This window comes from Moschus berezovskii, chromosome 15 (genome assembly GCF_049115385.1).
Source record: "Moschus berezovskii isolate FMDL1 chromosome 15, NW_MosBer_1.0, whole genome shotgun sequence".
Lineage (NCBI taxonomy): Eukaryota > Metazoa > Chordata > Mammalia > Artiodactyla > Moschidae > Moschus > Moschus berezovskii.
The window spans coordinates 49,317,561-49,338,344 of NC_142474.1; the positions used below are offsets into that span (position 1 = coordinate 49,317,561).

At 43.6% G+C, this 20,784-nt stretch overlaps 1 protein-coding gene and 1 pseudogene across 2 annotated transcripts in view; one reads left to right on the forward strand and one right to left on the reverse strand.

Annotated features, from left to right (window-relative positions):
* Positions 1–19,294, reverse strand: part of MAP3K8 (mitogen-activated protein kinase kinase kinase 8) — a 28,158-nt gene extending 8,864 nt beyond the window's left edge. Inside the window, exons 1-4 of one of the 2 annotated variants that reach the window (XM_055430043.2) lie at positions 18,977–19,294; positions 14,274–14,635; positions 5,958–6,125; positions 1,260–1,521 (exon numbers count right to left, since the gene is read on the reverse strand). In XM_055430043.2, coding sequence (XP_055286018.1) covers positions 1,260–1,521; positions 5,958–6,125; positions 14,274–14,612 — 769 coding nt within the window. In that variant the 5' untranslated portion in view covers positions 14,613–14,635; positions 18,977–19,294. Of the gene's footprint in view, positions 1–1,259; positions 1,522–5,957; positions 6,126–14,273; positions 14,636–18,579; positions 18,726–18,976 lie in introns of those variants that run through there. The other variant, XM_055430051.2, reaches the window with a different exon arrangement.
* Positions 2,749–3,174, forward strand: LOC148775440 (phorbol-12-myristate-13-acetate-induced protein 1 pseudogene; annotated as a pseudogene).
* Positions 19,295–20,784: the final 1,490 nt, after the last annotated feature.

The window sequence follows — 20,784 nt, forward strand, 5'->3', positions numbered from 1 at the left end:
GAACCCTGATGGCTAAATAAGTCAGACAGGGAAAGACAAATATCATACAGTCTGACTTCCCTGGTGGCTCAGATGGTAAAACATTTGCCTACAATGTGGGAGACCTGGGTTCAATCCCTGGGTCAGGAAGATCTTCTGGAGAAGGAAATGGCAACCCATTCCAGTATTCTTGCCTGGAAAATCCCATGGGTGGAGGAGCCTGGTAGGCTACAGCCCATGGGGTCTCAAAGAGTCAGAACTTTTATGAGGAGTCCAAAAAAGAAAAAAGCAAGCAAACAGAAACACAGAATAAAGTGGTTGCCAGGGCAGGCAGCAAAGAGAATTTGGGATGGTGGTAAAAAGGCACAAATTTCCAGTAACAAGATAAAAAACTTCCGGGACTATATGTCCAGAAGTAATGTATAGCATGGTGACTATAGTTAATAATTGTTGTTGTTCAGTTGCTAAGTGGTGTCTGACTCTTTGTGACCCCATGGACTGCAGCTCTCCAAGCTCCTCTGTCCTCCACTATCTCCTGGAAGTTGTTCAAATTCATGTCCACTGAGTCAGTGATGCTATCTAACCACTTCATTCTCTGCCACCCCCTTCCCCTTTTGCATTCAATCCTTCCCAGCATCAGGGTATTTTCCAATACTGTATGGTATTTTTGTAAGTTGCAGATTTTAAAAGTTCTCACCACACAAAAAAATTATAAATATATGAGATGGATGATGTGTTAACTAACCTTATCATGATAATCATTTTGCAATATATATATGTATCAAATTACTACATTGTACATCTTAAACATATGTTATATTGTCAATTATTTCTCAATAAAGGTGGAAAATATTTTTTATATTTTATATACTGTGTACTATTATCAAGCCACTTTCTGAAACTAGAAAGTAAAATACCCAACTTTTCTCAGTACAAGTTTTGCTAGCCCAATTTATGCTTAGATATTAAGGATTCATAGTGGATCTCTCTTATGTATTTCCCCACAATCTCTTACTCTTAGAAAGCAGTCGTGCTCATGCTTAGTTGCTCAGTTGTGTATGACTCTTTGCAACCCCATGGACTGCCAGGCTCCTCTGTCCATGGAATTTTCCAGGCAAGAATACTAGAGTGGGTTGCCATTTCCTTCTCCAGGGGATATTCCTGACCCACGGGCAGTCCTCATGCCATCAAGGACCTTCATATTGAACAGAAGAGCCCATCTGCCTAAAATCCAACTAATCTGTTTAAGCCAAAAAGGGACATATCCAAAGATAACTCACGTTTAATGTCATGGTGGATCACTTTCTTTGAGTGCAGAAAATCAAGTCCCTTGAGAACATGTTTTGTCACCCAAATAATCTCAAATTCTCTCATGGGCCCACAGCTCTCCAGTTTCTCCAGGACAGATCCTCCTTCGCCTGCTTCCATAAAGAGATGGACAGTTTCACCCCATAGAACGGCGCCATATAACTCGGCTATGTTCTCATGCCGGAAGCAAGCCTGGATTTCCACGTCAGATGGCTTAAATTGGTCTACTGGGATCTAGAACACAAAAGCACAAGAAATATCCTCAACAACCCCAGGATAATGAAAAATATACATAATATAGATCAACTTACAAACCAGAAGGCAAACAAATGTCCTCAAGGATACTCCGATGTATTATGAAATTGTACTCCTGAGTAAAGATAATGTTTACTTGGGATCTGCCTTTACATTAATGTCTACATAAGGTGAAAAAATTCAAAATAAGAAAATAAAGGACAAAATAATAAAATACTACTTTCATTTAGAGTAGAGGCACCCAATGAAAGAATTGTTCATGATTGACCCACAGAAGGTAATTTCCCATCTGTTATACATGGAATTTCTATGGTACCTAGATTTTGGGTCATTATTTTCAGTCTTCCTTGTCATAAAACAGTCTCTAGTCTCACAGTTCACATTCTAACAATGCATTTAAATAAGCACTAACCATCTATTCTACAAAAAATCAATAGTAATTAATAAAGAAAGAATTAACTCTTTCATGACAGGAATGCCTCCAAAATAAAATGTTAGATTGAAGTAGGCAAGATGCAGAAATGCATATATTATGTTCCCATTTGTAAAAAATATTCCACTATACAGACACATGTCCATAGAAATTCTCTGGAAGGACGTGTAAGAACCCATTAATGGTAACTGCCGCAAGGAAAGGGGTCTTATTCTTTAGCCTGCATCCTTATGAACTGTTTGGGGATGTTAATCATCTTACATGTTTCTCTTTTGAAGAAAACACACAGCTTAAAAATTAAATATAAGGACTGCAAGGAAAACAACCCACAAAGCTATTTGCCATGTCTTTGAGATAAAACTGAAAAACAGCACTTTCTGGCTCTAAGAGCTTTAAAAAATGTCTCCATATTTTTTTTTAACTTGGACACATCTCTTTCTAAATGCAACCTTCAACTAACTACTATATTACTTCCTTTTTATCCTTTAATAATAGATGCTCTGGGTCAGCCTTTATGGAGGCACAAACGAGGCCCTCATGACGAAAAGAGAGACTGAGATGATAGTGTCATTATTTTCTATTTTGTTTTTTGTTAAATCAAAAGTGAGTCTGAGAACGGCGAGGTCCCCGCAGGCGCGCGGTTCGCTTTCTCCGGCTCCGTGCGGACCGTCGGCTCCGGCCCGTTCGCCCCGCTCGCGGCCTGCGTCCTGCAGACCGGCGGTGCTCGAGTCGCATCCCTGAGTTGCCGGGTCTGCCGGCGGCCGTCTGCAGAGATGCCTGGAAGAAGGGCTCGTAGGAGCGCCCAGCCGAGCCCCACGCGGGTCCCGGCAGATCCTGAAGTTGAGTGCGCCATTCAGTGGAGGAGAATTGGAGACAAACTGAATTTCCGGCAGAAACTTGTGAATCTGATATCCAAACTCCTCCGCTCAGGCACTTGACTTAAGAAGCTTTCGAATGAGGAGACTCCTTTCAAAGGAAGGTTCCCCAGTAGGTGCAAATTTCATCAATTAGAGGAGAGACTGCCTTGTAATGGAGAAGAGCGTGAAGGAACTCTCAGTTGCTTTTGAATGCTCTTGGAAACGAAGATGGATACATCACACGTGAATTTCTGTCGGAGGTTTGCCAGAAGTTGTTGTTTGGGATTTGAGAACATTAAAAATCCACTTTGTTTATTTTAAAACAAGAATGGAGGAGCTTTGAACATAGGGAATCAATTCTTTATACATTTTGGTTTTGTTTAGAGACTTGTTCTAGCATTTCTGCTGAAGGTTGCTGCCCAGTGTAAGAGGAGCTGACAAATGATTATAGACTAAGGTCAGCGGCTGAGAAACAGAATATACTCTGTTTCTACTTCTGGGTGACAATGCCAGAACAGTGTGTAATCTTTGGTTTATATATATTATTTTGTTAAGAGTAAAATTTTTTTTTGAGAACACTGAATGTGATAGTGAATGTTAATTTCATAGGTCACTACAAAATATAAACTAATTTGAAAGTTTCCTTTGAGGTAAGATGCATTATTGTTGTTTCTGTTCATAAGGCCTTTCACTAAGTGTGTTCCCATGAGCCTTAACCTGGGAAGTGATATACTTTGAAAAAATTTGAAGTGTTACTTGGTGCCAGTGAAATTCTTGCAGAAAAGAAAAAGAAGCATGGGGATTTTGCATAACTCGGAATCATTTAAAAAGCGATAGATTTTTTTAACTGCTGTAATTAAAACTTGGTAAGACGAATATTCTAATATAACTGTTGATAAGAAAATGAATATTTTTAAAGAAGTTTCTAAAATCTGTAAAATGTCCTTTCTTATACTCAGTGTATATTGTATAAGAGTGATCTTTTAAGAGAGATTAAGCATGTTTTCATAATTGAGATACATACATGTATTTTTCAAAAGGAACAGATTGCTCATCCAGAATGAAAATCCCATTTACATACACAGGCATAACTTCATCTGTTATATATATATTATCTATCTATCTATAGTGTTAGAGTAATAGGTACATTCTGAGACAGGCTTCATGAATTCTGTTTTCAATTATTAAAAGGCCAGGCTATCAACAAAACTCCACAAATATATAAAAAAGAAATAATACTGTCATGATTGAATTTCAGCAGGAATGATCTTATTTATTTTACTTATTTATCATTAAACTATTTTTGTTTCGTTTGATTATAAAGTTGCATTTTGGAATTTTGAGGCAAGGGTTTCATAACTACTTGAACTCTTACGGGAAGAATGTTTTAATATAGGCTGTAGTCACTTTAGATGAAAAATTACCTCAGCATGTTTTTTTCTTCAGTATTACTTAAAGCTGTTAGTTTATTTAGTTGCAAAGACTTTTGCAGGAGAAGGGGGGCAGCATCTGCCTAGAGGAGAATGTTTTGACTTGTATATTTATGGTCTATAACTGTATTTATACATATATACAATTAAAATTTGATACTGCAGCTGTAACCTATTAAAAATTACCTATTAAAAATTTTAAAATTACCTATTAAATAACCTATTAAAAATTTTTAAAAAAGTGAGTCTGTTTCATTGCCCTTAAAAAAACTTTAAAGTGGAAGAGACATACACAAAAATGCAAAAAAGATTATCACACTCAATGAATTTTCAACTGAACATACGCATGTAACCACCATGTAGATCAGGAAACAGAACTTCACCAGCATCCCTGAAACCCCCAGCTGACCCCTACCTGTCACTGCTCCCCAGGGACACCCATGGACAGGATTTCCAACAGGTATGTTTAGCCTTTTGGGCCTTTATATAGGGTTGGCCAAAACATTCCTTCAGGTTTTTCCATACGAAGTAATGGGAAAGCCTGAACAAATGTTTTGGCCAACCCAGCATAAGTGGAATCTCACAGAACAGTTTTGTGTCCAGCTGTTCTAGCTTCACCTAATGTAGATTTATCTACATCATTGCAGTTTTAAGTCATTTCTTCTCTTTGCTGGACACCATTGCATTGTATAAATATACCACATTTCAACATCTGTAAACTTTCCAGTTTGGGGCTATTGCAAACAGTGCTGCTATGGACACTCCAGCGTATGGCTTCTGGGGACCGTGGATGCATGCCTACTGGGCAGGCACCTGCAGGAGCGGAATTGTTGGGTCACAGGGTGTGTGCCTGCTCACTTTGGTAAATCAGGCCAGTCTTCCAAAGTGAGGGCACCTCAGCAGGTGCTTAATGTTTAATAAGAAGAGATGCTGCTGCTAAGTCACTTCAGTCGTGTCCGACTCTGTGTGACCCCATGACGGAAGCCCACCAGGCTCCCCGTCCCTGGGATTCTCCAGGCAAGAACACTGGAGTGGGTTGCCATTGGGGTGTCTTCAATACTGGTCTACTTAAATTCAGCCTTTGGGGACTTCCCTGGTGGTTCAGTAGCTAAGACACCATGCTCCCAATGCAGGAGGCCCAGGTTTGATTCCTGGTTGGGGACTAGATCCAGGATGCTGCAACTAAGAGTCCGCATGCCAAAGCAAAATTCCCACATGCCACAACTAAGACCCAGTGCAGCCAAAATAAATAAATAAATATTTTAAAAATAAATACAGCCCTTTAATCTGTAGTCCTGAGAAGTCTTGTGGCTTTCTGAACAGCATCTGCTTCCCTGCCCAGTTCCCTCTCCTGTGGGTGAGATTAAAAACAGCAGCAAATAAATTTGCTCTTGCAGGAGAGCTTCCCTCCCCCATCCTACCACAAGAAGGATGCAGGCATCCAAGCTGGCACTAAGTAAGCTAGTACCTTATTTTTTATCAGCACAAACTGACCTAACTCAACTATTGTACTTAAGTAGACTTGGGGATTGAATGACCCGAGGTAGGAAGCCTATCTATAAAACACAGATGCTTTGTTGGACTGAGTACCCTCAAACAAGAGGCAGTCAAAGGGTAGCCAGCTTTGAGTAAAGAAACACACAAAAGACCCAACGCCAACACTCAGGGCACCGTGTCTGGTTATGAAGTACCTACCAATTTACATGCCATCCTTTTCTTAGTCTTTATATCTTGTGCTAAGTACACTTTCCCAAATGCCCCCCGAGGAATGAAATCAGAGCCAATGTTCCTGTAGGTCAACTTCCAAGGGATGAGCAGAACATCAGAGTCTATTTGGTAGCGTCCATTCTGAGGAGTGATTACCTACAACAAAGAAAACATGCAGGAGGGTGAGAATTTCAACAAGGTTCTCTTCCAAGACCCACCCTTCAGGAACTGGTTATGTTAGAACACATTCTTACACGCAGTGTTAAAAATGAATGTCACTGTATGTAATCCTAACAGTGTACAGAGGCTATATTTAGAGCTTCAGCAAGACAGAGAAAGCATGTAAGAGAAACACGTCACTGGCCAGACCTGAGCATATTTCTATCTGCATGTGAGTAATTCATTGCGAAAGAGAACTTTAAAAATGGTTTATCTAAGGCACCCTGATTGTTGTGACCAAAAGGCTGAAAAGAAAGATTGCAGAAATGTAAACTGTACACACAAGCTGACCAATTTCCAATCAAAATGTGATAACCTGTTAGGCTGCGTAACTATTACTCAGAGATGATGCAGAGAGAGTGTGGAAAAGAACTGATGATCACAGAGAATTCTGGAAAACGATGTGTTTTGCCAGAGCTGTAAGTTGACATAAATAAAGCAAGGGCAGAATTATCTCTCATCTACTCACTCATGTAATGTTTACTGAGGGCATGATACATGCCAGGCTCTATGTTTGGTGCTGAGGAGGCAAGAACAAGAGACAGACAGTCCCTGAGCTCTGAGGGTTTGGGACTTTGCAGATGTAGCCCCATAACTAAGCAGACACTTTGAACAAGAGGTCTGAAAGACAGCTGACTCAAAAACTGAGAGCAAAACCTAAGATGGATACAGAAGATGTGGCACATATATGCAGTGGAAGACTACTCAGCCAGGAAAAAGAATGAAGCAACGCCATTTGCAGCAACATGGATAGACCTAGAGATGATACAAAGTGAAGTCAAACAGAGAAAGACAAATACCACACGACATCATTTACATGTGGAAAACCTTAAAAAAAAGAGACACAAATGAACTTATATACAAAGCAAAAAACAAACTTATGGTTACCAAAGGGGAAATGGGACAGGATAAATGAGGAGTTTGGGATTAACATACACACACTACTATATATAAAACAGATAACCAACAAGGACCTGCTGTATCACAAAGGAAACTCCACTCAATATTTTGCAATAATCTGTAAGGGAAAAGAATGTAAAAAAGAATATACAGCATAACTGAAACACTTGGCTGCATACCTGAAATGAATGCAACATTGTAAATCAACTCAAATAAATAAATAAAAATAATAACTAAAAAATTAAGAGAGAGATATCTTGATAGCAGTATGGGTTATAAGGGTATGTACCCATGTCAAAACTCATCAAAATGGATATTAAAGATCTTTGTATTCTGTGTGTGTATGTTAGTCACTCAGTCATGTCTGACTCTTTGTGACCCCATGGACCATAGCCTGCCATGCTCCATTGTCCGTGAAATTCTCCGGACAAGAATACTGGAGTGGGTGGCCATTTCCTTCTCCAGAGGATCTTCCTGACCCAGGGATTAAACCTGTGTCTCCTGCATTGCAAGCAGATTCTTCACCGTCTGAGCCACCAGGGAAGCCCTCTGTGTATTCTACTGCATAGAAAGTCTATCTCAATTTTTAAAGAGTGAAAAATTAAAGGGAGAAATAATAATAAATAAAATGAAAACAAGTTAATAAGACAGTTCACAAGAGAGGTGACCTGGAGCACATTCCTTTAAAAAAATAAAATGGTGTACGGTATTTTTCAAGGGCTAGAATCTAAAAAATACAGGTTTTACCTACAAGTCATTAGTAATATTATGACTTCAGATTATGAATTCAGGAATTATGAGACTATCGAAGTGACACAAAGTTATTTCAAGAACGGAAGAGGTTGCAGGGGAATGCAGATCATGTGGGCAGAGAAGATAGCGATTCATCTCCAGACCCGCTGGGCTGCTTCCTCGACCCTGCTCTGGGAACAACCCTGGTGACCGCGTGCTATTAGTCAGGGGATGAAACAGAGAAAGATGCTAAACTCAGAAATGTGAAGTTACTGACACTCAAAACTTAAGCATTTACTGAGCATGGCCACCGTACAAGACCCAAGAGGGACCACAACTAAGCAGAGACCATGGTCTCGCCAAGTTTGAAATATGACCTCGTTTCAAGAAGGGTCACCTCAAGTTCCTGGAGGCCACTTCTACAGGAGGCTAGGGACATGGTGGGTTTAGTCCTCGCGACAGAACCGTGCTCTCAGCACTCAGCTGCACTGGCTTTCCTGCCTCTTTCTTGTTATTAAATATTTACAGATCCAATTGCTCTTGATTCTCCAGGGCTCACTTCAGGGTTTAAGCAGCCTTCAAAAAAAAAAATCTTACTTTTTTTTAGGTTTGGTTTTTTTTTAATCACTGAAGTATAGTTGATTTACAATGCTGTGTTAGTTTCAGGTGTTCAGGATAGCGATTCAGTTGCATAAATACATATATATTATTTTTGAGGTTCTTTTCCATTATAAGTTATTACAAGATACTGAGTAGAATTCCCTGTGCTATATGGCGGGCCTTTGTTGTTTACCTATTTTATATGTAGCAGTTTGTACATGCCAACCCCAAACTCCTAATTTCTCCCTTTCCCCTCACCTTTCTCCTTTGATAACCATATGTTTGTTTTCGACATCTGTGAGTCTGTTTCTATTTTGCAAATAAGTTCCTTTGTATCATGTTTTTACATTCCACATATATGTGACATCATGGGATATTTGTCTGACTTCACTTGAAAGTTTTACTTTTGTTCAACTCAAATCAGCTTTAATCCACTCTGGCCCAGGGTCCTCTTAGCTGAGAGGATGGGAGTAATAATACTAGCCATTTGCTGAGTGCCAGCTCTGGGCCAGGCACTGTGCTGAGTACTTCACACACTAACACATCAGTTTCGCCCAAGTCTGTGATGTAAGGACTCTCTTTATCTCACTTAGAGATGAAGAAACTGACCTGAAGAGGTTAAGGAACTCCGTAGGCAGTGACAGAGGTCTGTCTGACCTCAAGCCACAGCTCCTATTCTTTATATAAGAGCCTTCAGTTTTCCAGAAGTTGTAATTAAAGTTGAACCCAGTGACCAAATGGCTAATTTATACTCCACTGAGATGGCTTGCAGCAGCAGAGATGGCTTGGCCTTCTCCTCTTTAGATCAAATACTGCAGTTCTTCACCCCAGTTTACCATTCCCCACGTTCTCTGAATGCCCTGAGAGTTCTCCACGCCACCTCTGATGACAGACCCTGAACGTGCAGGGTGACACATAAGTTTTGGCCAGTATGTGGTTCTGCAAAGTCCTGGGATCTTCCTAAGCCCTAGACCTTCCCTATCTGGGTTTGAAATATTTTTCCCCTTCTTCTTCTTTCTAGCAACCCAAGTAAATAATCTTCTGGAAATCTCTGTTGTCCATTATCTCTGTCAGCTCTTCCATGTACTAAAGCCATATTCAAGTGCAGACATTGGAGGCCTGCTGTCCGTGTGTGTGTGTGTGTGTGTGTGTGTGCACGCGCACGCTCAGTTGCTCAGTCATGTTCAGCTTTTTGCAACCCCATGGACTGTCACCCACCAGACTCTTCTGTCCGTGAGATTCTCCAGGCAAGAATACTGGAGTGGTTTGCTATTTCCTTCACCAGGAGATCTTCCTGACCCAAGGATCGAACCCACATCTCCTGTGTCTCCTGCATTGACAGGCGAATTCTTTACCACTGCATCACCTGGGAAGCCCCTATGCTGTCCATTTTTTCATCCCAATCACTGCCATTGGCGTGACATGTCCCAGCCCAGAAACAGCATTTGAGTAGGTAAGTCAGTGAGAATGATTCCATAAGGGTGATGTGGTAGCTAGAAAATGGATGTGACCTTGGGCTACATGAAGAGAGATAAGGGATCTAGAACAAAGGCCAAGCTGGCTCGGTGCTCCCCTGCTGGTCCCACAGCAAAGGGACAGCCAGGTTCAAGTTCTGGGCTGTAAGATGGGCACTGGCTGGGGCCTGAGACCCAAGGAGGAGGAAAGGTAACAGCACAGTGCACAAGAAGGGGCAGGCACAGCCGGGGGTGAGGGGGAAAGGAGAGGGAAGAGGAGGGCAGACGTGCAGTTCTGTAAACACTGGGAGGACAGTCGTAAGGAAGGAGAGTGACAACCACAGTGGCCTGTGTCCTTTCAACACTCACAATGTACACACAGATCACTTGCAGCTCCTTGCCCCAAACAAACACATGGAGCGAATGTGGCCATTTACCCATTTTACAAATGAGTAAATGGAGGCACAGAGGTTGTAGTAGCTGGCTTGGTGTCACCTAGTCCATTTCAGAGCTGAGATACACGCCAGGCACTTTAACTCAAGGGCCTGCTCTCTTCACCACTACTCATCACATATGTATGAGATTCATCCCATTTTTATGGCCAAGAAGTGGGGCTAGGACTAAGGGGCTCAGAGATAAATGTTCGTGCCATCTAAAGAAGGACTTCTCTACAATCAGTTGGCCTGATATGATGATATACACCTCAGAATATGATGCATGCTTCGTCATAGGTTTCCAAGCAAAGGCAAAAATGCCCCAGCAATTATTGGAGATGATGAATGGGGTGAGTTAAGCCTCAGAGAGAGAGCTTGATTCAAGTATCTTTAAGGTTTTTTAAGACTGAGAAGCCAGGAATCCGTGACTAAGCCTTGAGGAGGAGCACTTGGCACCACACACCCACACCTCTGAGTGAGCTCCTTGGGAATCTTCAGCTTCCCAATAATCACCCAAGAGCTGCGTGATGAGAACCCGTTTTAGGCTATTCATCCCCAGATGTGGGTGAGAGTTGGTCTAGATTATAGGTAACTTGTAGCACCTCATACAAAGCAATCCCCGGCTTAGTCTCCTCAAGTTTCTTCCTCAGGTCCTGTGGATGTTGGAGGAATCTTTATAAATATTATTTTTAGGAAAACAGCAGCTACCTCCACACACATGCAGACCACCGTTTCACGTGCCTGTGCTTCCAGTTATTTTTGTAATTCCTGGGCCCTGCACCCTGTCTAATTCCATGGTGCTGTGATTGTTAGTTGCCAGCAACACATCATGTATCTATGCTTCCAATCTCACCATCTGGAACATTCTCGGCTCTCCATCCCCTTCATCTGGCTAATTCCAACTCAGTAATTAAAACATCATTTCCTCTTGGGGGGAATTCCCCTGGCAAGGCAGTGGTTAGGACTCAGCAGTTCCACTCTGCCAGGGCCTGGGGTTCAATCCCTGGTTGGGGAACTAAGATCCTGCAAGCTGCATGGTGTGGCCAAAATCAAGGGGAAAAAATTTTATTTTTTAATTCCTCTTGGAGGCCTCTCTGATATTCTCCCTTCCTCCTATCAACCCTCATGGTTATGTGCGGTATCTTGCCTGACTGTTCCCCTGATCAGGGCGTAGCTGTATTGAGAAATATTACACTGCATTATAATTACATGTTTACTTGCCTCCTTCAGCACGCAGAAAGCAACCAGGAAACACAGATTGTATTTCTAGCACCTGAAAAAGCACCTCATGCCCTGTAGATGTTTCAGCCCTGTCTAGCAAACGAATGGACAAATCCTGGAAGGAGAGCATGTGGTCCGTATGAAGGTACACTTGGAACCAACGTGTTTAGTAGATGATTAGCCGTCATCTTGTAAAGCAGAGAAACAAGAATTTCCCCAAATTCCCTTCCGCACATTCCCAATTCTGTGGCCCATCTCTCATCAGATTGGCCAGGGGAAAGAAGGGAAGTCTCTACATATTTACAAGCAAAAACAATGTGTTTATTCTGTATGGTTTCCTTTAAAATAGTCATTTTAACAAGTAAGTATGCAAAAAAGAAACACATAAACCATTATGTTTCTGATCATAGACACATATGTTATTTTGAACCAGAGTTCTCCAGCTATATTTTAGCTAAGACAAACAGATATGACCCCTAGTTCAAATTATGACTTCCCATGTATGAAAAGAAGTACTCTTCTCAAGACAAAGTATCAAATACAGTTTGGCATATCCAGACCAAAGCAAGTCATACAACAATGCAAAATGTAACCTTTACTTTTTTTTGTAAAACATGATTTTGCAATCTTGCTGGCAGTTGAGCTACAGGTGAACACAGCTGGCTTCTAACAAAACAATTCACTACATAGCTGACCTAAATCACCGTGTTGTTTTGAACTGAACAAATGTGGTACACAAAAAATAATAATAATAATTAAGGACTTGGTACAGACTCTACTTGTTCAGCACCACCCTCCATATATTAACCATCTCTATTTATATGCACCAAAGGAAACTGAGGTGCTTTCATCATCAGTAAGCATGCTTTGCAAGTTCCAACCCACTCCTTTGAGAATTGTTCTTTTTCAAAAATCAGATCACCTTTAGCCAGCACCTACATTCACCTTTGACACACTAAGAGACTAATCACACCCCAATACATCACCTGATCTTCTATTGTGGCAACTAAGTGTTGTCACAATATTTTGGATTATTTGCATACTTAGGATAACTAAACAAATATATCCCTTGTCATTCATACCTCACCAATAGAGAGCATCTCTGGATAACTATTTACTGCCCACAAACTACGTTTCTGCAAGAACTGAATTTAGCCAGTATTAATACTATGATGTTTCAAGATGTAACAAAAAGAGGAGCACAAAAATTCAGCCTTCAAAAATGTTAATTAAACAGAACATTCTTTGACATAAATTATAGCAATATTTTTTGGATGTGTCTCCTAAAGCAAAGGAAATAAAAGCAAGAATAAACAAATGGGGCCTAATTAAACCTAAAACTTTTGCACAGCAATGGAAACCAAGAACAAAACACAAAGACAACCTACTGAACAGGAGAAAATATTTGCAAATGATACCAATAAGGAAAGGGTGAACATTCAAAATATACACATAGTTCCTACAGTTCTTCAACGTCAAAAAATAATAACCTGATTAAAAAATGGACAGAAGACCTAAACTGACATTTCCCTCAAGAGGACATGCAAATGGCCAACAAGCACAGGAAAAGATGTTCAACATCTCTAATCATTGGGAAATGCAAATCAAGACTACAATGAGATATCACCTTACCCCTGTAAGAATGGTTATCATCGAAAAGACCACAAATAATGAATGCTGATGAGGATGTGAAGATAAGGGAATCCTCCTACACTGCTGGTGGGAATGCCAGTTGGTGCAGCCACTATGGAAAACAGGATGGAGGTTTCTCAAAAAACTTAAAAGAGAACCACCATATTCCCTAGCAATTCTACTCTTGGGTATGTATCTGAAAAAATGGAAACAATAATTCAATAAGACACATGCATCCCAGTGTTTTCAGCAACATTATTCACAATTGCCAAGAAATGGAAGCAATCTAACCATCTGTCAACACATGAATGGATAAAGAAGATGTGGAACACACACACACACACGATGGAATACTAGTCGGTCATTAAAAAGAATGAAATTTTGCCATTTGCGACAACATGGATGGACTTGGAGGGTATTATGCTAAGTGTAATTAAGGCAGACAAACACAAACACTGTATGATATCCTTATATGTGGAATCTAAAAAAACAAATTAATAAATATTAAAAACAGAAACAGATTCATAAAAAATAAACTAATGGTTAACAGTGGGTAGAGGGAAAGGAAGGGGATAGAGGATTCAGAGGTACAAACTATTATGTGTAAAGAAACCTATAAGGATATACTGTGTAACACAGGAAATACAGCCAATATTTTAAAATAATATACATGGAGTGTAACCTTCAAAAGTTGTGAATCATATTGTACACCTGTAACTTATACAAAATTATACATAAACTATACTATATATTATATACATATAAAGACAAAGTCTTTATTCCCCTCTCACATGAGTCTCAAAGCCTTTCTCTTTGACTTAATTGACAAGTGAGCTCTTTAGTGAATCATGAAATTAAAATTCATTCTTCTTAATTACCTATTTGTAGAACTACTTCTAAAATATGGGGAAGATTCTTTAAACAGAACTTTTAATGAAGGCTGTTTTTTTTTTTTTTCATCTTTCAGAGGGAGGTCATTTTTACAGATATTCCATTTTTAAAAACCGTACCTGGCAGCCAGTCTGAACAACGTTCAAATCCCACTCAGCATTAAATGTAGCAAGAGCAGGAAGCTGAACACACAGCACTCAACTGATCAGGAAAAAACATACCATATTTAACAAAATTCCAGATTCTTGCGGTCGGCGTCTGTATAAACGCTGCGCAGTGTTGGATATGTGGTTTGCAAAGGCAAGCAAGTCCTCCACGGTCCCGTATCTGACTGAGGACAGCCAGGGCCCCTCCTGCCCACTGAGCAGCAGAGACTCAGACCGCTCCTCCTCATTGTGGTTACCGTCCTGACACACGGTCAGCAGGCTGGGTTCATAAACCGCTGGCTCTTCACTTGCGTAAAGGTTTTCCATAATGTCCATCACATCAGACACATTCAAATGTTTCATCAATAAATCGAGTTCTTCTTTGTTGTCACTCCCGGTGCTCATGAACTCCATCACTGTTGGGCTCTCCAGAGAGTCTGCAGAAGGAAGCGCGACTACTTAGTTTACTGTGTTTGTATTTGCGATCAATAGGAAACTGATAAGATTGACTGGGTACAAGCTTCTGTGTGCTTTTGTTCATAAAATAGGGGCTCCAGCCACAGTGTGTGTGAGGTCAAGTGCACAGACAGTGAAGAAAGGGACCTGAGAGAACCTTTAATCTGGCGCTGACTTTACAGAGAGGAAACCTGAGATCCAGGGAACTCACTAGCTACCCACTTTCTCACTGAGTTGCTGGCATCAGCTGTAGCCTCTGAAAATAAACGTTCACTAAACCCAAGTGTGAATCTGAGGAGCAGGAGCTGAGGCGCCTGGCTCTTGACAGTTTCCAACCTGCTGCTCTCCCAAAAGGGGCAACCCTTTCTGCATGATCTCTGTGACTTTTAGGCCTTGGGTGAATTTAAAAAGAAAAGAAACTCTCTGGGAATTCCCTGACAGTCCAGTGGTTAGGACTCAGCCCTTTCACCACAGGATCCCGGGTTCAATCCCAGGTCGGGGAACGAAGATTCTTCAAGCCACATGGTGTAGTCAAAGATAAATAAATACATAAAATAAAAATAGAAATACACTTAAAAAAAAAAAAAGAAATTCCTTTACCAAAGTCAGGAGCTAGCTTTGCAAATAAAATTCGGGTCCTAAAACCAGAAGCATCTCAAATGGATTTTAATCTAAGCAAATTTGGTGATGGTAAGTCAAGTTTCAGGAATAATTCTGATGCAAATAAATTAAACAGCTCACTTAGAAGGAAGACAGCAAACCTCAAATCCTCCTTCTGCTGAGGATAGCTATGAGAAAGGAGAAGATTCTTTTAACCTGTAATCAGCTGTCCCCTCCTATGACCAGAACTCTTTAATGGGACAAAGCCTGCATCTCACAGACTCAAGAGGGTTCATTTAACATCTAGATCAATGACTCTCTAGAAATTATGGTAAGAGGCCAGGGCAGGCAAATCTACCATAAGCAAGACACAAACAAGGTCAACTAAGTCTGCTTAGCCAAAACTGTATTTCAGTTCTTATACACACATCAGGAGCCATACTTGGGGATGTGTAAATGAGAAAATGGAGAGAAATGAAGGGTAAACAGTGAGGCTGTAACCCAGGATTTAGGAACAATCCCATCCCAAAGGGTTAAAGATAAAAGGATTTAAGGGACCTAAGTAAACAGAAAGGTATGTATGTCTACTTAAACTACTGCACTCCTGAAAGCAGCCTCTCACTGAGAAATGTTTCAGGTTTTTAAAAGCATAAGCCTTCAATGCACACAGGGATAAATAAAAGCCACAGGCTCCCATCAACCTGGGGCACACACACCAAACCCAGGGAGACCACCTGCCCACAAGACCCAGACACAGACCTCTTGGTGAATTTCACTGGAGAAATGAACCATGCAATTTTGTGTCATTATTAAGTTACCAGGGGATCAATTTCTGTTCTACAAACAGTGTCCGGGGTAAGAAGGTAAGATCATGCAGTCTGACATCCCACCTAGATTCAGACTGCAGGGGATCCAATCTTTAGCCTCTCCTTTTCTGTCTGCTGATCTTGGGCAAGTACTTTACCCACGGAGCCACCTGCGAAGTCCTCTTTAACCCCACTGTACATCAATGTTCCCCATCTGTAAAATGCAAGTAATAAAAGCATGTCCTTCATAGGGGGTTGTGAGGATCAAAGGAGCTCAAGAGCACAAGGTGCTAGGTGCAGAGTCTGGTACACAGTGAATCAACTGTGTCTTTTGCAGCTGCTATGATGTGCATGAAAGCAAAGGACGGAGTCTGATTCCTGGCTTTGCAGATACCTCAACAGAGCAGCTTTCTTATCTGCAAATGGGATGTGGCTACCTATTCCCCCACTTCTTTGCAGCAAGGTTTTAAAGATCGTTTCTAAAATAAGAGACGAGGGAAAAAAAAAAGTCAGAAGCCTATGAAATGTTTTGATGGCTGTTATCACTATAGTTGCATCTAAAGAGCAAAGGAAGCCCCCCTCTCTGAGACCCAGTGGGTCTTTGAGGAAGACTGCTTTAGGCTCTTGGAGTCTGTTGAGTTCTGAAAGGAACTTCTTAGGTTAATGGAGGAACGTTCAACTTGGGTTTCATGGGGCCGTTTAGTTGCAGTTTCTACTTGCAAAATTTACAGGGAAAAAAAAAAACGGAATTAAAACAAAAACAGCCCAATTTAGGATCCCACAGGCTAAAAACTTCCAAAGCTGATGGGTTTACTTCTCAAAAGGCTGGCCAGAGAGAAGGTAAAATTCCCAGGGGTAACAGAGCTAAAGAAAGAGAGAAAAAGGTCTATACAGTTTACAAGTCAGCTGATCCAGAGAGTGGAAAGGCAGGCTTTGGTTCTTAAATTCTGCAGGAGGTTTGGAGCATTTATATGTAAAACCTAAGAGGCGGAGACACACACACCCGTAAACTGGAAGCTAGAGGAGGGAGGGAAGGCACAGAGGGAGGGCAGGGAGGTGGAAGAGTGTGTCTTCTGTGCCATTAATTCCTTAGCAACGCCACCCTCCTCTCACGCAAATCTGTGTGCTCCCGAGGCAACCCTGATGACCAGTCTGTCCACTAAAGATCTGGGCAAAAGCCTTAGCACTTTCAGGCCTTAACTAGGCAGACAAAATGCTAACAATTTCTTAGTTATTCACCATCAGTAGCCATCTAGAAAAAGTGTGAATGGTGAAGGTGTCTGTATTCCACGTTAGCCACAAGGACCCTTCTCTACACAGTTTACAGTTAAAAAAAAAAATCTGCATTAAATCACTGGTTGTTACTGCAGTTGGGGAGTATACCAATTTTAGACATGGACAAATGGGCAGATATAGTCAAAATTCTGCCCATTTGTCCATGTCTAAAATCCCATGGGCAGAGGAGCCTGCAGGGTATAGTCCATAGGGTCATGAGGATCAGACACGACTGGGTGACTAAACCACCACCACAGTCAAAATTATCTGCTCTGAATTGTTTCTGACACTGGCAATACAATCAAGAGGAAATACTTTTCCTAAACATAAATGGCATACTCCTGGCTTCTTTCATCTACACAAACAAAAGTTGAGGGTTTCCTGGCAAGTGTGAGTGAAAATGGCCAACATGACTGGCCTAAGTTCCTACTTAACAAAAGGATGATTATACCTCGTGGTACTTCCCATTTAAAACATTTTTCTGCCAAAATATTACATTGCCCCTCGGGGCACACATCCAGTAAGACTTTCTCTAATGATGTTTTTGTTCAAAAAAAGCCCCAGAATGAAGCCATTCTTACTGTATTAGAAGTTCAGCCACTTCAAAATCTCTCTGTGCCTCCACTCTCCAATTTTCCTTACAGGAGACCTCAGTCAGAAACACTGCACACAAACCTCCACCCATCAGATCTGGGGGCGTATGCCGATTCAGATTACCTTCTACTTGGCAAGTACCTACAACTCAGGCCACAGATACAGAAGCCAACTGAATTAGCGCTTCTTTTCCTGTTTTTATCAAGAGCAGTCCTTTATTCTGGGCCAAAATATGTCTTTCCCAAAGTGAAACAGACATTGCAGTGTTTCACGTAAAGACAGTTAACTTTTGGGAAAATCTGTATGCCGTTCTTCCTTTTAAACTTCGGAATCCTGAATACTGCATTTCCACGGGGAAACATCTGTGAAATAACATTTTTTCCCTGAACATTCTTTCTTAGGCCAAAAGCCCGGCATTCGTCTTCTGCTATAATCACCCTATTAGTCACAGAAGACGGTCCACGAAACAAGCATGAAACTTAAGTTTCAGCTCTTCCATGGCTCTCGGTCCCGCCAGCCCCCACTCTTGCTCCCTTCCTCCCGTCTCTTTCCTTAAAGCGAAGGGAGCCTTAAAGGGCTTGCAAGTTAGAAGAGCACCCCTCGTTAGGGCGAGGGGCAGCGGGGGGCCCTCGCCTCCGGGGTGCACTCACCGGGTCTAGGCAGGGAGAGAGCAGCCGTGCAGGTGGCGCACGCGGCGGGAGGCGCGGTGACAGCGGGTCCCAGCCTCCGGGGGCATCGCCCGGACCTGCTCTGCTCGCGCGCTCGGGATCCGGGAAGCAGGAGGAAGGGGGAGGAGTCGGGGGCGGCGCCCCGAGAGACCCTTGCGCAAGGTGCTTTCTAGCTGTGCGGGCTGCAGCGATTACTCGCGCGCAGCCCCGGCGCGCCGCAGCTGGAAGCGGGCAGCCCCTACCTCCTGGAGCCCCGGAATACACCCCGCACCCCCACGCCCTGATGCCGGGGCTCCCCGGATCTCAGGGTGGGAACCGCCGGGGCACCCAGCAGGGCTGCGATCTAACGATACCCCCGAGCCCCTAAAGTCTGCGTTACCTGCGGCCTCCGCGGGGTCCCGCGGGCGGAGCGCTCCCGCCGCGGTCCCCCGACGGCTCTCGTCGCAGCTGGTGGGCAGCCCCCGGGAGCTGGGCGCTCCGAGGTCCCCAGGCCCGGCGACAGTGGAAGAGGGAGCCAGGGCGACCGGCCCCGGAGCGTGGCGCGCAGTCCAGGTCCCAGCTACCAAATGAGCCCGGAGCAGCTCGCGCTCCCGGGCGGCCCTCGTCGGCCCCTGAGTCACGGCGTCTGAGCCGGCCGAGGGGCGGCGCAGCGGACTCCAGCCGCCGCCTCCCCGCCTTTTCCATTTCCCCTTTCTCTCCGTAAACAGAAAGAGCCCGCCGGCTTGCGGGGCAGCCCAAGCCCCCGCGCTGGGAAATTCCGTCCTCCCCCACCCCGCCACGACTTGCCCTCGGGGCCCCGGGCGGAGCTGGAGGCGGGACAGGGGCGGGGCGCGCCCTGAGCGGAATAGGCCTCGCCACGCCTCCCGGGGAGCCGGACTACCGCGCGGCACCGGCCCTAGGCCTGGGAAAACACCTTCGAGGTCCCTCTGAGCCGGGGTACCCGGCAGCCCGAGTGCTAGAGGGCACCCGGATGCGGAGTTGGCAAGGCGACCGCGACTCGGCACCCTGTCCCCGCAGGAAGATCGTAGTTCCTAACGTGCTGGCGCCCTCGGCAGTACTCCAGTGTCCCCGGCCCTTTGGGCTCAGATTTCGGTTCAGGTCACAGACACAGCGCGGTGGTCCACGGCCCCCTCCACCCCGCACCCACTCAGGTTCCAGGGCTTGCGAGAGGCGGCCGCAGTGTAAGCCCGAACCCGGGGAGTTTGGTATGGGGTAAGAGCCCCTGGACCCGGGCCGGGATGGCCGCCAGCAAAACCAGGTTTCGCTCTTTCCGGCCTTCATTGGAACTGGTTATTGGTGGTGCTGCCCGATCCCAACGGAGAAGGCAATGGCAAGCCACTCCAGTACTATTGCCTAGAAAATCCCATGGATGGAGGAGCCTGGTAGGCTGTAGTCCATGGGGTCGCTAAGGGTCGGACATGACTGAGCGACTTCACTTTCACTTTTTACTTTCACACATTGGAGAAGGAAATGGCAACCCACTCCAGTGTTCTTGCCTGGAGAATCCCAGGGATGGGGGAGCCTGGTGGGCTTCCGTCTATGGGGTCACACAGAGTCGGACACGACTGAAGTGACTTAGCAGCAGCAGCAGCAGCAGCAGCAGCCCGATCCCAAAGTATGTCTGCCCTGATTTCCTCCTAACCCCAGCGTCGAGTCTGGGAGTCTGTCCTGCTGGGGCAGAAGATCAAAGTTCATCTAGAGTGATCGTCCTTCCGAAGTGGAAGCTTTTACTCCCAGGGAAGCCGGAAGAAGATTCTAGGGAAATAGCGCCCCTCTGCGAAATCCACATTCCCAATACCTACTGAGTATCTGCTCTCACGCTCTCTCCAGGAGTGCCTGAGTCTTGCTGGGTACCTTTTGCAAGACAGGCCGAAGGAGAAGCTGTTAGGCAGGGGTCCCCAACCTCGAGGATGTAATCCCTGATGATCTGAGGTGGAGTTGATGTCATAATGATAGAAATAAAATGCACAAGAAATGTAATGCACTTGAATCACCCCAAACCATCCACCACCACCCGCTTCTCAGTTCAGTTCAGTTCAGTCGCTCAGTCCAGTCCGACTCTTCCCGACCCCATAGACTGCAGCATGCCAGGCTTCCCTGTCCATCACCATCTCCAGGAGCTTGCTCAAACTCATGTCCATTGAGTTGGTGATGCCATCCAACTATCTCATCCTCTGTTGTCCCCTT